Raw genomic sequence first — 15,521 nt, 5'->3', positions numbered from 1 at the left:
TCACCACGCGTCCAACAGTATGTATAGCTTAGTATTCTTCACACCTCCAGCTATGTTTTTTTTTTTCCCTCTAATACCCAGTGACTAATTAGGAAACAAATCTTGAGAAACTGCATTGAAATGGACTATATATTAATACCAGAGTAAGAATTTAAGGGCACATTCATTCACAACTACCTAACTTCCCCAATAGTATCAGTTGTACCAAAACGACCACCGTAATCACTGTTCTCTTCAGTTCATTACGACTACTCGTCCTATCCAACCACTTCCACAATCACCATAATCATTACTACCTCTATCACCACTGCAAAGGTAGACTATTCAAAGCTAAAGGATCAAGGAAAAGTGTTTTGGGCATGTGCAGCTGTCAGTGAGGAATGCAGATCAAGAGCATATGCACGCAAGACCCACTACCTTGATCAGTAAGCCAACGCTGCTTGCACTTAGTTCTTCAATGATCAACTGCAAATAGCACAAAGCGAGATAGCATATCGTTCACAAATTCTGATCTGGCTGACGTGCTAAGCTGGTTGGTAATTATTTCGGTAACTGTGGCGTGATTATTGCTTCCTATAATAACCCGCGGTAGCCACGGCCAACTACATTCATAGTCGGACAAGACAAGACTTTTCTTTAACCCCCAGACCTTTACAGGTTTCTCAGTGACAGACATTATTTTGTCCCCCTGGATCTCAACTTCACTCTTTTCTAATATGACAGTACAAACAAGGACAATATTTCCGAGTAAACATACATTCATGTACGCTTGCGAGGCCATTCACATAACAGACTTATACACAGACAGACATTTGGGACGCGACAAATCACACCTAAAGATGGACATAAAGACAGACAGACAGGAATGAAAAAAGGGGGTGAGGAGCAGATACGAATACCCATCCTAACGTAGCCGAACAGATCTCCGGCGGGGTTAACGAAGACAATCATTAGACCAAAGTACCCAATTAGTGGAGAGGAGCGATTAGCAGTTATGAAATGCCCCTTAGGTGACGAGGCTAACGAGGCTGTCATTAAGGAGGTGCTTAGTGTGTGTGTGTGTGTGTGTGTGTGTGTGTGTGTGTGTGTGTGTGTGTGTGAGAGAGAGAGAGAGAGAGACAGACAGACAGACAGACAGACAGACAGACAAAGACAAAGACAGAGACAGACAGACAAACAGACAAAGTAAATAAACAACTCACTAAAGAAAGCAGGTATTGGAAGAATGAGTGACAAAGTGAACAAGAGACTGATTGATTGATTGATTAAATCGATTGACTGACTGACTTAGAACAGAAATGACAGTGAGAGAATGAACGAGTGAGAACTGGTGAACATGAAAAAGAAAAACTGCGTGCTAATGACAACATACGAGTAAGTGAGTGAAGGAGAAAATGGAGTGGGCGAGAATTGGTTAATGAATATCTCAGAGTTCAAATGAGCGTGTTAGAATGAGTGGAAATGAAGGTAAATGAAGGAGTCAGAAAGCATCGTGTAAGTGAGAGTGGGACTGAGAGAATAACTAAGGATACCTAGGTAAAAACAGAGAAAGACTGACAGTGAACATAAGCGAATGAAAATAAGATCAGTGAATGAAAAACAGAATGGAAGGAGAATGGCTGAGTGAAAGTGAGAGTGCTTGAGTGAAAATCAAGTCAGTGAGTGGTAATGAATGGAAATCGAGAATTAATATAAATGAAAGAAGGTAGTAGAGGTATTAAAAAATTACAAGGCGTGTAGGCATAAGACAGCAAATGTAAAGGGGTAAATAATGGAAGAACAGGAGGGAGATAGGAAAGAGGAGAGATGCAGAGAGAAAGCAGAAGAGAAGGCAAGGACCGAAGTGGGAATGGCAGGAGGAAGGAGGAGGCAAGAAGGAGGGCAAGAGTGGCAGGGAGGTGTGTTGGAAGGGAGGAAGGTATGGATGTAGGGAGGGCACGAAGAAAGGGAAGGAAGAAGAGAAGGTAGCAGAGATAAGAGAGGTATGGTGAGGAGCGAGAAAGCCTGAAGAAGGGAGAGAAGCAGCAGGGACAAATTAATGACGGAGGGAAACAGAGACGAGTGAGAGACATGGGGGGGGGGGGAAGTAGAAAGGGAGGCAGGAGGGGACGTGGGTGGGAATGAAAGAGCGAAGGAAGAAGGGGAGGTAGAAAGGGAACCGACTGAGGAAATAGAAAAGGAGACGGAAGAAGCAAGTAGAGAGCCATGAGGGAAGGTAAATAGCAGGGGAGACAAGTGGAGAGACAGGGAGGCAAGCAGGAGTCTGAGAAATGTCAGATGACAGAAAAGAGGTGGGGGGGCGGAGAGTAAAATGGGAAGGGAGAGCTGAGATCAGAGATGAATATTGGATGAGTGGTCAGTCATGAGAAAAAAAGGAATGTGATGAGGGAGGAAGAATACACACACACACACACACACACACACACACACACACACACACACACACACACACACACACACACACACACACTTAAATATATATATATAAGTACCAATATGCCATTTCATATGATCGGGTGTCCCCTCAAACCATAACATATGAAAAAGCACATACAACCCATAAAGGAATAACCAATAACACTTTTTACGGGTATGTCACACTTCAAGGACGTTCTCCAATCACCACAACTTAGTACAGCAATCGCCATGAATCAAGACCTATCTAAGATCACGGAATGGGGACAAAACAACATCGTATCATTTAAATCTCGGAAAACCAAATTTATACTATTTACTGATAGACTGATATTTCCTGATTCCTATATAACCTTCAATGCTACTAATATTCCTATCTCTAAAAGTGTTGAAATTGCCCTCAGCTGGACCTTTCATGTTAGATTGCATGCTAAAACTGCCTCAAACAAACTTGGATTATTGTACAGAGTCCGTAACTTCTTCACTGACGAGCAGTTATCTATAATTTACAAAAGTCATGTGCGTTCTCAGCTCAAATATTGCTTGCCTTTGTGGAAAGGATGCGGAGAGGTTGCACTAAAAAAACCGGACAAAATTCGGAACAAAGCTATTAGAACTGTTAATAGCCCTGTTATTACATATGAACTACCCCTCTTACATGTAAGGAGGAATGTTGCCTCGCTTGCTTTGTTTTACATATTCTTTTATAGCAAATGCTCAGACGAAGTTGCATCCATTGTGCCACCTCTTCACGCCTTCCCCCGCGCTACACGGACATCTGGTAGTGCTCATGACTGGCATGTCACACTGCCATATTGCAGAACTTCCGCCTATCAGAATTCTTTTATTCCTCGAATTGCATCTCTTTGGAACTCGCTTCCCCAGAATGGTTTCTCCCGAAACTTCAACCTTCGGCTGTTCAAGTCCACCTGTTACAGATTTTTTATGAGTGGAGGACACCTGTAGTCAGGTGTATGGATTTTTTTTTTATTCATTTATTCTTCCTTCCTTCGTTCTGTTATTGTAAAAAAAAAAAAAAAAATCAGAAATTATCCCCGTCATTAACCTCATCCCTTAACGCCCCCTAACATCCACACCAACCACTCGCTCTCCTCATCTAGCACCCCCCCCCACCACCACCACCACACTTCGATAACAAGAGGTAATGGAGGAAACACTGGCAAACACTAATTAAATATTTATCAAACGCGTAACTGGGTCCGGCTTCACGAGCGGCGGTGAGGCGGGAAGTATAGGGTAGTTCAAAATGGTGCTACGCGCTGTGTGATTTTGAAACGTGTAGATGGATGGGCGGGTGGCTGATGTAATGGATAGCTGAATGATGGCTAATGGATGAGTTGCTAGGATGGCCCCTTGGGTAATGGAGGTGTAGCATTGATCGGTGGATGAATGGATGGCTAGGTAATGATTGCTGAGAGAAAAAGAAGGACAGCTTCTGAAGAAATGGAGGTTTGTAAAAATTTATGGTATAGTGACCGTTATATACAATAAATATAAAATATAAAAAAACATAAAAAGCATGAAAATGTAAATATGGCGCGGTACCACAGGAACGAGGTTGAAGCCTTATAAGCACACCGACCGCCATCCCTATATTTTTTCACTAGCTGCACATTATTATGCACTGAATGATCGAGTAATAGTTATACCATATTCAATCAATCAATCAATCAATCATTTCCTGTGGTACCCCACGGGATGCATAGGGCCTCGATGAACACTCTCCACCAATATTTGTATCTCCTTCAGGTCCCACTAACACTCCTCTCCTGCTTCTCTTTTCATTGTCCTAAAGCAGGTTTCCCTCGGCCTACCTCTACCTCTTCTTCCTCTAGCAGTCCACTCTGACACATCACAACAGTAATATTTTTGGTTCCACTTATGCATCAATAATTGTTATACCATAGCACTGCTTAAATGAGAAAGAAATGTGGAGTTGGGGTTCCATGGGCATATAATGCTTCCCCTTGTCTCTTTTTTTGAGGGGGAGGGGAGTACTCTGGCATCTCTGTTTTCACACATTTTATAAAATGCATTTTCATGTCTGTTTCACTGATTTTTAAGAGCCTGTTCTAAAAAGTGAAGACGGTTTTTGCAACTTATTCAACACAGAGGACCGTCGTAGTGGTGAAGTGGTTAATGAAGGCTCTGATTCTTCCGTTCCCATTCAAAACGTTCCTCCTGAGCTGACGAAAATAATTTTGAAATAACAACAAAAAGGAAAACTCAAAAAGTGCAAAACCTGCTCGTGACCGAAATTCGGAGAGCACTCTGTGTCTTTGACCTTTGACCAATTGTTATCAAAACTTAAATACATCACTCTTGCGTGACCCTCATACCTCCATTAAGTCTGGTTTACACTGACCCAATAATGCCTAAAGTGACCTTACCCTGTGACCTTGCCATCTGACCTACAATACTATTCTCAACACACAATCACTTCATCTCTGACAGACTTTAAGCCCTTTAACTAGGTTTGATCTAAATCAAAAACTTTTTCACTAGGTTTGATGTAAAGCTATAACTCTCTTAGATAAGAAGCAGAAATCCATTTTTCTTATGATCTTTACTTTTGACCATTTTTTCCCAAAACAGAATCATTTAATCACTTACACACCCTCAACTCTCACACCAAATTTGGTTTTAACAGGACCAACACAAAACAAGTCGACCCATTCTCGATGTATGGCTGATGACTTTTTCTGGCCAACTTATATGCCCAGTGGAAAATGAAAGCATTCTGTGAAAAAAAAAAAAAAAAAGATGATCAGTTATATTTTACAACTAGGTCTCTAGAAGAAAGAATAAGAAAGATGGATTTTTAACAAATTATTTTTCAGCATGTTTGCGCTAGACTTTTGTTACTGTGGGGATTGTTTGGGTTACAGAAAAAAGTATTGGTTCAAGGTCTGGTGCTTACAAAAGTACAAAACTTGTTTGATTGGGAGGAAGGATTCATTTTGCTAAAGCTAACAGCCAAAGCGGAGCCAACCTTTACATAGTCTACCGATACTGAGACATGGCTGGTAGATTGGAGCGCTGGGTGAATGGAGTTATCGATGACTTTTTTTTCGTACCTTGTGGCCATTTCATTTGCCTTTTGGAAGACCTCTTGTTACGAACGATATAAAGACGTCCATATATACTAATACGAAAGGTTAGTCGTAAGTTGATTATTATCGTTTTCTGGTAGCAACAATGTTAACAGTGAAGGAGTAAAAACAATAAGAAGAATCAGTTTTCAATCCCAGCAAGTGTAGATTAAAGTTGCTGATTCTCATTTTCTCGTATTAAGAATATTTTTTTTCATGAATGTGATCTACGCCTATACCACTTACCACCGCAGGAACAACATTCTATATCAGGAAGATCATAAGTTTGCAATTAACCAGAAACACGCAAAAGTGAATAGCTATATCAGATGTCAAATCATGGGTTGCTGTACGGCATGAGAGTCATACGATGGAGTTGACGGTGACGATGGCTGTGTTGCAAAAATCTAAGCGAGAGAGAGAGAGAGAGAGAGAGAGTGTGTGTGTGTGTGTGTGTGTGTGTGTGTGTGTGTGTGTGTGTGTGTGTGTGTGTGTGTGTGTGTGTGTGTGACTACATAGTTTTTATCTAGGTGTAACATACAGGCTTCCATCTAAGCTCATAATGTCCTTCTCCATATTTACTTGTATGCAATATATGTGTGTTTGTTCGGCAAATAATTCAGAGGTTGTACTTTTGTGAACTTGATATGGAGATGTAAGGCACCCTTCAGTTTCAGCAAGACTATAATAAAGATCATAACGTTTTAAAGGAAATTCTGTTACCGCCACTCCAAGTGACCTGTGGAATTAGGTGCGTGGCATTAGACTAGCAGACAGTTTTTCATAGATAGCAAAGGATATGTGTGGGAGTGTTTACAGATTAGTTTTGCGGTTAAATCATCTAATAAGTCGGTGTAGAATAAAATTTCCTCTCCCCCATACCTACGATATTTCCATGACAGTTTTTCTTTACTGCATAGTGGGCCTTCTCATTATTTTCTTCCGGTTACGGCTGGAGGGTTTCGTGAATGGGGGGGAGCCTTCCTGCATTTGTATCCTTGTCTTTAGCTGATTAGGTTTGTTAGTTAAAACCTTCCCAATTCCAACCAGCCACGAGTCGACCAAAAGATCTGTTGCTGTTTGCTTTTCTTTGTACTCTTCTATCCCCCTCTTCCCTTTCACCCCTTCCACCGTGTTTCCCTTTCTTCCTCCCTGTCCTTACTGTTTCCTCCTTTCCTTCACGTCTCCCTTTCTTATCTCACCTATCCAAATTCCTTCCCTTACCTCTGCTTTCCTCGCATATCGCTTGTTCTCTCCATTCCTTTACATATCCTTCTTTCCCTGACATATCTCTGACATATCCCTCCTTCCCTCCATTCCCTGACATATCCCTCCTTCCCTCCATTCCCTGACATATCCCTCGTCCCCTTCATTCCCTGACATATCCCTCCTTCCCTCTATTCCCTGACATATCCCTCCTTCCCTCCATTCCCTGACATATTCCTCCTTCCCTCCATTCCCTGACATATCCCTCCTCCCCTCCATTCCCTCACATATCCCTCCTCCCCTCCATTCCCTCACATATCCCGCCTTCCTTCCTTCCTTCCTTCCTTCCTTCCTTTCGCTTGCATATCCTTCCTTCTTTCCCTTCCCTCACATATCCCTCCTTCCTTTCTTCCATACCCTCACATATCTCTCCATCCTTCCTTCCTTCCTTCCATTACCTCACATATCCCTCCTTCTTTCCTTCTCTCCTCCTTTCCCTCCATTTCTCCACATACTCTCTTTCCCATCACATATTTTCTCCTTCCCATCACATATGTCTTCTCTTCAATCCCTCTCATATCTCTCCTTTCCTTCCCTCTCCTCTCCTTTTCTCCCTTACTCTTTCACTTCACCTACCTTTATTTCTCAGACTCAAATTCTGTCTCCATTCTTTCCTTTCTCTTTCCCTGTCTTCTTGATTTTTTCTCTAAAGTTATTTCATTTTCAATTCTATTTTCGTCCTCATCCTCTCCCTAGTGATAGTCCTTATATCCTGGTTTGTAATCTCTCTCTCTCTCTCTCTCTCTCTCTCTCTCTCTCTCTCTCTCTCCATTGATTTTCGGCTTACGGCACGTTGTATCCGTTTTCCAATCCTACAGTCGTCTTTTTTTTTCTTTATTTCACCTTCCATGGTCTTCAACTGCACACACCAATATTACACAGGGAATTCATGAAAGGATGGAAGAAGATGACGAACTATAAGTAATTTCAGGGCAAAATGAAAATTCAAGTTCATAAATATTTGTAAGATGTTAAACACAAACACACACACACACACACACACACACACACACACACACACACACACACACACACACACACACACACACACACACACACACAAACCTTTACTATATTTCTCTGTCTGTCTGTCAGTCTCTGTCTCTCTGTCTCTGTCTCTCTGTCTCTCTGTCTGTCTGTCTGTCTGTCTGTCTCTCTCTCTCTCTCTCTCTCTCTCTCTCTCTCTCTCTAATCTGCTCAATCTGACCTGTAACCTGCTCAACTGATTGCGTTCTTTCGGAGGTCTTCCCAAGCCCCCGTTTATGATGGTCCCTGCTGCATGTGTTCCTAGGAGTTCATAACAGACTTCAAGGTAAAGAAGAAGGTAAGTATACTTGTTTATTTTGTGAGTTACCTAGTAGACATAGTTTAGAAATTAGGAAAACCAGTGGGGCAATACAGTATTAGTGTTAAGTGACAGGGTGAATGGAGAATGAGGCTGGAATGGTAAGTGCCAAGGCAGTGCATCTAGAGGGAGTGGAAGCAGGAGTGTGAGACAAGGTAGATAACTTAGAAACTAGGCTAGTTAAGGCTGAGGCCAGGCTAGATGTTAGTTATGACTTCTTGTCAGTCAAGGGAGGATGCAAGGGTAAGGCAAGTAACGCTGACAGGAGTGTATCTATTAGGAATAAGTTTCAGATGTTAGAAGATGAAATGTAGGGCATGCCTGGCCTCATAACTGTAGGGGATTTATTGATCAGGCATCGGGAGAAGGTGCTTTCTAATAAGGGTTCTAAGAGGAAGCATTTTTGTTCACCTGGGTATAGGATACAGGACGTGGGTAAGAGAATTGATGACTTAGCCAGCAACACCACAGAGAATTCAGTCTTCGTTACTGTGGTAAGAACTAATAATGTAGCTTCAGGCAGGTCAAGGGAGATAGTTAGGAAATATGGGGACCTTCTTAGGAAGTTCAAGGTATGTCGCAGGAAGTTATTTGTCTGTGGTCTGTTACCAAGGTTGGATGATGGTTCTGTAACTGTCAGAAGAGTGATAGGAATAAATAGCAGGCTGGAAGGTCTGCGTGGAAAGGAAGGTGTGATTTTTGTTGATGTTTGAGATAAGTTTAGTCATGTCAGGTGTTTGTATGGTATAGGCGGCCTCCACCTCATTAGGATAGGAAAAGCTAGGTTAGGTAGAGTTCAAGAATAGTGTCATGCATGCTTTCGGCAGTGATGAAGAGATGGAAAGAGGAACAGTTAATGGCATAGCTGTTGACACTCCTATCCCCGAGGCCAACAGTGGTAGGATAAGTGAAGAGAGGTCAGATCACCAGTAGAGTCAGGTGGATCTGACTTCACCTCTGGTGCAGGTAGGTAATTAGGGGATTTATGAGGTGTGGGTGAGAACCACATCTGTGGCTCGTAGGAGTGTCACCATATCGAAAGTAGATTTAAACAATCCAACGTGGCTAATTTTATTGCGTCTCACAGACCTGCTAGATCAGCCGCACTATGAATATTGGGTATATGAATGCAAGATGTATCATTTCAAAGCAAGATTAATTAATTACTTAGTAATGCAATTACCCAAATTCCCGGCATAATAATGATTACAAAATCATTGTTCCATCCTCGTGACAAGCACCTTACTGGGAATGTACTGCCACCGTACAAAAATGTAAAATATCTTAAAAATCGCAAATGTACAAAACCAGCAGGGGAGTTCCAATATACATATTTAAAACACATAACTGCAGTACAGATCAGTAAATTGGATGCTGAAACATACGATCCTTTGTATGTCAAAATTTTTCCAGAGAATAATAAACTCCTTCTGTTTGGTGTAATACACAGACCAACTAGGTTAGATAAGGAAAATTATATATTACTATACTACAAAACAAAATCGATACTAGAAAATAAATATGGCTTCTTCTAGGGGACTTTAATAATCTGAATATCTACTGAAAAAATTTATGTGCACACAAAAAGGGAACGGGCTGTTTGAACTGACGCACAATGCATTTTTAAGTCAGGCAGTGAATACAACGATTGGTAATAATTTACTCGACATTGTCCTATAACAGACCGTGATCTATTAAACTTGTGTGATGCTGGTGAAAATTTAGCAACAGCAATAACATCATCAGACTTGAGATTATCATAAACTGAAAAACCAGTATAAATAGCCTTTTAGTTCCTAACCACAAAAAAAAAAAAAAAAAAAAAAAAAAAAAAGGCTACCTTCGATATAATGAGAAAAGAAATTTCCAACACCAATTAGGTTAAGTTACTACAGGTGAATAATGCTAAAGAAATGTGGGAAATATTCACAGATCAACTGATGTCTATCAAACGAAAAAAATATACTGAAAATTCCCGGAGAAATAATCATATTTTCCCATTACTGCCTAGAGTTCCTGTGCGAGGGAGTTTGCTGGAAGGGTACATAGCGTACCGCTCTCCACCTATCGGCTCATAGTTGCGAAGCTCATAGGTCCTAACCCGGGGGTTCCCTTCTTTATTATATTTTGAAAATGCCCAGGTTCGTCCTTTACAGAGAACACTGGGTGCCAATGGGTAAAATAAACTTGCGTGAGTGTGGATGCATACTGAACAAAACAGGTCCCAAGAGAAAAGCATATACAAAGTACAAACGTAAAGGAAATCGCAGTGTCTGTGCAGAATATTTCAAGTTACAGTGGTATTGCACGAAAATTATTTGGAAAACTAAACAAGACGATGAGGCAAAAATTTCTCGTGAGGCAAAATCAAATCCTAAACCATTTTTTCATTACAGAAGGAGTAATAAAAATGTTATATATACCATACGTTCTCTACTAAACTCGGAAGGCGATCTCGTCCATGAAAGCCAGAAGATAGCAACAATACTGAACGGCTCCTTTCACAGAGTTTTCGCTAAAGACAGTAGGGTAAACATTCCCCTTCTACAGCTGGTTTTCTCAGGACCAGATGATAAAGTTGCAATCAACAAAGTGACAGGGCATGAAGTGTTTTTTTTTTTTTCCCCCCCAGAAAATCGACCCATTTCGACCAAATAGCTCCTCGTGTACTGCATGAATGTTACAGTAAGCCTTTCCTATAACTAAAATATTCAATAAATCATTAACTGAATGTAGAGCACCTAACCAGTAGAAGCTCGCAAATATATAACCTATCTTGCAAAAGGACAAAAAAAAATCCACAAATTACCGCCCAATAAGCCATTAAAAAATGTTAGAATTAAAATTATCGTGTTCCTTAATAAAACATAATCTTCTAACATAATCAGCACGAGTTTCGTATTAACAGACCACGCCTTGCAAATTTTCTTGATTTTTGTTTTTACAACCATATATGATAACTGGGACGTAAATATACCGTTGGATGTCATCTACTGCATTTCCAGAAAGTGTATGATAAGGTCTCCCATCTAAGACTACTAGAAAAGCTAAACGCCCACGACCTCTCTAACAAAATACGTTCATTGACTGGTAATTGGTTAAGGAATCGCAAGCACCGTGTAGTAGTAAACGGCAATGCATTACAAAGTGACTGCAAGTTACAAACGGAGTCCCTCCAGCATCAGTTTCAGGACGAGTTCTTTCGCTATTTATGTCAATTATCTAGAAAATAGACTCGTTTCTAAGGTAGCAAAATCTGACACGATGATCTGGGGCAAAGTGATTACAAAAGCAGGCTTTGTATCTGTACAAAACGACTAGATAAGTTAATGAATTGGAGTGAAAAACGGCAGATGAAATTAAAATGTAGATAAATGCGAAGTAATGGAGTTTGGCAACAAAAACAACTGATATGAATATCATGTGTTCAGTACCGAACTAACGGAAGTACAGGACGAACAGGATCTAGAAGTTATCAGCAACGACCTCAAAAAGTCAAAACAGTGTATAGCAGTCAGTAACATGGCAAACAAAATGCTCGGTTTCATCACAAGGAACTTTTATTATAAAATGACCAATGTAATCTCTAAGCTTCATACGTCATTAGTTAGGCCACAGGTAGAGTACTTTGTGCAACACTGGTCCCTGAATCCTATTATGGACGAAGACAAACTCGAGAGGGTGCAGCGCAAACCCACAAAAATGTCCATCGCTGTGAAATTTACCCTATGAAGAGAGACTAAAGAAACTAAATAAATTTGTTAACAAACGAAAACATCGCCTGAACTTCATTCTTCCTACTGCTAAGTGATCCTCTTTGCCTTAGAAGGGGGATCTCTCGTATGGAAAGAGTCAAAGCAATCTTTCCTGTCTCTGCTTCCACCATATATCCGACAGAAACGTTTATCCATCAATTACTACACATGCCGTTTATTAATATGTACCTCTCTGCAATAAGAAAAATGATCACACCCAAGGAACTTATTTACAGCCAATACATCTATCCAAAATCAACATATGTCCTAAACCAACACATCTGTCCAAGGGGGAGACGGTGGCTGAATCGGTAGAGAGGCGGCTTGCAGTCCTAATGGACCCAGGATCGAATCCCGGCTGGGGCAGGGAACAGTTTAAGGATTTGAATTTCCTAAAAAGCAGACTTTCCTGATCTACCAGATGACCCGCCGACATGTCTTAAAAATATCCCCGCTAATACCAATACACCAGTCCTGTATGAGACAGCCCTAGCATGTATTCAGTATGGACGGTGGGTGTTAGCGCCGAAGTGCTGACATGTGGAGGTGTAGTAGGACTACTGGGCCTTGGGATAGGCCACTGCCCCCAAGAAATAGGCCCTGAGCCTTTGCCCAGAGTCGGACACGTAAAAAAAAAAAAAAAAAAAGTATGTCTAAAACCATCTTAACTGTCCACTACCAACACATGTCCACAACCATCACAGTTGTCCACTACCAACACATCTGTCCACAACCATCATAGCTGCCCATTACCAACACACCAGTCCCCCGCTCGTGTAGGGACTGGCTATGGTGATGGTAATGCTGGTGTACCTGGTCCTGCCATGACTGTTATCCACCTACCATAACCAGCTATCTCGCCACTCTGTTAGTCTACATAATGGCTATGCTGATGGTCGCATCACTGCCTATTTCCTTGCCCTATTAGTCTACTCACTGGTAATGATAACAGTGACACTGGTGGACCTAATACTGAAATGGATGTATGAAGCCTGTTCCACTGCCATATAAATTAGCCCTCCCCCCCCCAGCCACAATCATCTACCATCCACATTGTTATACGATAATTACTCTAACTTCGCCAAAAAAATAATACCATATCTCGATCGTCAATGCTGAGTTGTATCAGTATATTAACAGCAGAATATGATCGTATTCATGAAGAAGAGATAGATGCAGAGCTGCATACTCTTTACTCTAACTCGGCCCAGACTTTTGCCCTACTGCAGTTTATTGCACGCAGCTTAATGATGGAATAAGACAATAGTATGGCTCTACAATCTTTTAATTGCACTTCATCGTGACTAGCATCATGTACTAGCGTTAATTTACTGTCACAACTCAGCATTCAAGATGAAGAAACGGCTATTTTAGGTTAAAGCAGAATGGGTATGGTATTGTCTTTTCATCTGCCACTGAACTACGTGATATATGTAGCAAAAATACAAAAAATTAGGCCAAGTTAAGATGCAAAGAGAATAGTTTACCCACTGGCAATGGTAGTGGTGGATTGGTGGGTCTGAGGTTGTCTCTGCGCCAAATCCACCTACCTCCCTGCCTTATTAACTGTAATCTACTGCCTGGCTCTGATGATAGTGGCGTTGTCAAGATATACGTCCCCTGTCATAACCATCTCCCCGTTAGTCTACTCACTGGCTATGGTGATGGTGGCGTTGGTGGACCTGGCGCTGCCGTGGCTGTTGGAGGCGAGGCAGGTGTACGTGCCCGCGTCACTCTCCTTCTTGTTCATCTTGATCGCCAGGAAGAAGAGCGAGCCATCGGGGAAGAGCACCTTGTGGGAGTGGGGGTCGTCCTGCGAGGTGATCACTCTCTCACCATCCCTGAAGAAAAAAGCATGTCTTGAGAGAGAGAAAGAGAGAGAGAGAGAGAGAGAGAATCATAAATCCTTACCTGACATGGCATTCGTTTTAATGATTCAGGACACGCACGTTAGAAAAACAGGGCCGGCAAATGATGAATATAATGTTCTCTCCTCGATGATTATCTGTTTGACTGTCTATGCGTCTCTCTCTCTCTCTCTCTCTCTCTCTCTCTTAGTGCATCTTTCCTGATATTATACTATGTTTTCTGCCATCCGCTATTTCCCGTTAACTCCTGCTTACCCCATGAAATGTGTTCCCACGTATTTTTTGATGGCGGTTTCATTATGGTTTTTACTTTGCTAATATTTTCTCGCATATTATGTACCATACCACAAAAGTTCGTTGTAAGAATACATGGTTACATCGTGTTCACATTTTTACCAGCGACCTTTCAGCTACACTAGCAACGTTTTCTCTGTTTCATCATACTAGTAAAGTTTTCACATGCATGCCACATTAGCAAGTATATCACGCATTCACTACAAGAGCTGCAGTGTTTCCACATTTCTACTCTACCTGCAATATTTTCACATATTTTGCAGTAGTGATAGACAGTATGGTTTTCGCCACAAAAGATCCACCATTGATATACTTCATCTGACTTACACCATCCATCAATCAATTGGCCAACATGGAGAAACTCATGCAGTAGCCCTTGATATTTCTAAAGCTTTTGACAGAGTGTGGCACCGTTCCCTGCTATCCAAACTCCCTTGCTATGGACGAACGTCTTCTATTCCTCTGCTATCCTCATATCTCAGTGACAAGAAAATAAGAGTAAAAGTTAATTATGTACTTTCCAATTTCCACTCAATTAACGCCGGCGTGCCACAAGGATCAGTTCTGGTTCCAACCCTGTTCCTAATTCATATTAATGATCTCATATCTGTCACCCACAATCCCATCCATTCGTATGCAGATGACTCAACACTTCACACTTCATTCGCACTCAAACACCCACAAAGTTTAATATCACTAACTCGCAACTCAGTTCAGCAATCTCCATAAATCAAGACATATCTAGGATCACTGAATGGGGACAAAATAATCTTGTCTCATTTAATGCCAGTAAAACCAAATGCAGCATATACAGTTTACTAATAGACAGATATTACCCGATTCCTATATTACCTTCAGTACTACTAATATTCCTGTCTCCAAAAGTATTGAATTTCTCGGTGTTTCACTTAACAATGACCCCAGCTGGACCTCTCATGTCAGATAACTTGCTAAAACCGCAACTTGGATTATTGTACAGAGTTCGTAGTTTCTTCAGTGATGAGCAGTTGTTATAAGAGTCATGTGTGCTCTCAGCTGGAATATTGTTCATCCGTGTGGCGTGGGTGTGGAGAGGCTGCACTAAAGCAACTGGACAAAATTCAGAACAAAGCTGTTAGAATTATCAATAATCCTGCTATTATAAATAAACTACCACCCCTACAGGTAAGAAGGAATGTTGCCTCCCTTGCATTATTTTACAGATGCAGTACGTTTATGGCAAATGTTCAGACGAAGTTGCATGCATTATGCCACCTCTCCATGCCTTCCCCTGTGCTACACGGGCATCTGGTAGCGCTCATGACTGGGAATGTCCCACTGCCATACTGCAGAACTTCCGCCTATCAGAGTTCTTTTACTCCCCGACCTTCATCTCTTTGGAACTCGCTTCCCCGGAGTTGTATTCCCCCAAACTTCAACCAACAGCTGTTCAAGTCCAACTGTTGCAGATTTTTTCTAAATAGAG

At 41.4% G+C, this 15,521-nt stretch overlaps 1 protein-coding gene across 1 annotated transcript in view; it reads right to left on the bottom strand.

Moving 5' to 3' along the window:
• LOC145395053 (roundabout homolog 1-like) overlaps positions 1–15,521 on the bottom strand; it is a 138,674-nt gene that overhangs the window by 99,367 nt on the left and 23,786 nt on the right. The window contains exon 3 of the mRNA XM_080268809.1: positions 13,548–13,735. Within this exon, the coding sequence (XP_080124935.1) occupies positions 13,548–13,735 (188 nt within the window). The remainder of the gene's footprint in view (positions 1–13,547; positions 13,736–15,521) is intronic.

Source organism: Coenobita brevimanus, chromosome 4 (assembly GCF_032717465.1).
Source record: "Coenobita brevimanus isolate Jiangsu-jjx chromosome 4, ASM3271746v2, whole genome shotgun sequence".
Taxonomy (NCBI): Eukaryota; Metazoa; Arthropoda; class Malacostraca; order Decapoda; family Coenobitidae; genus Coenobita; species Coenobita brevimanus.
Note: the sequence above shows the minus strand (reverse complement) of the source record. Positions and strands in the feature narration are given on the sequence as shown.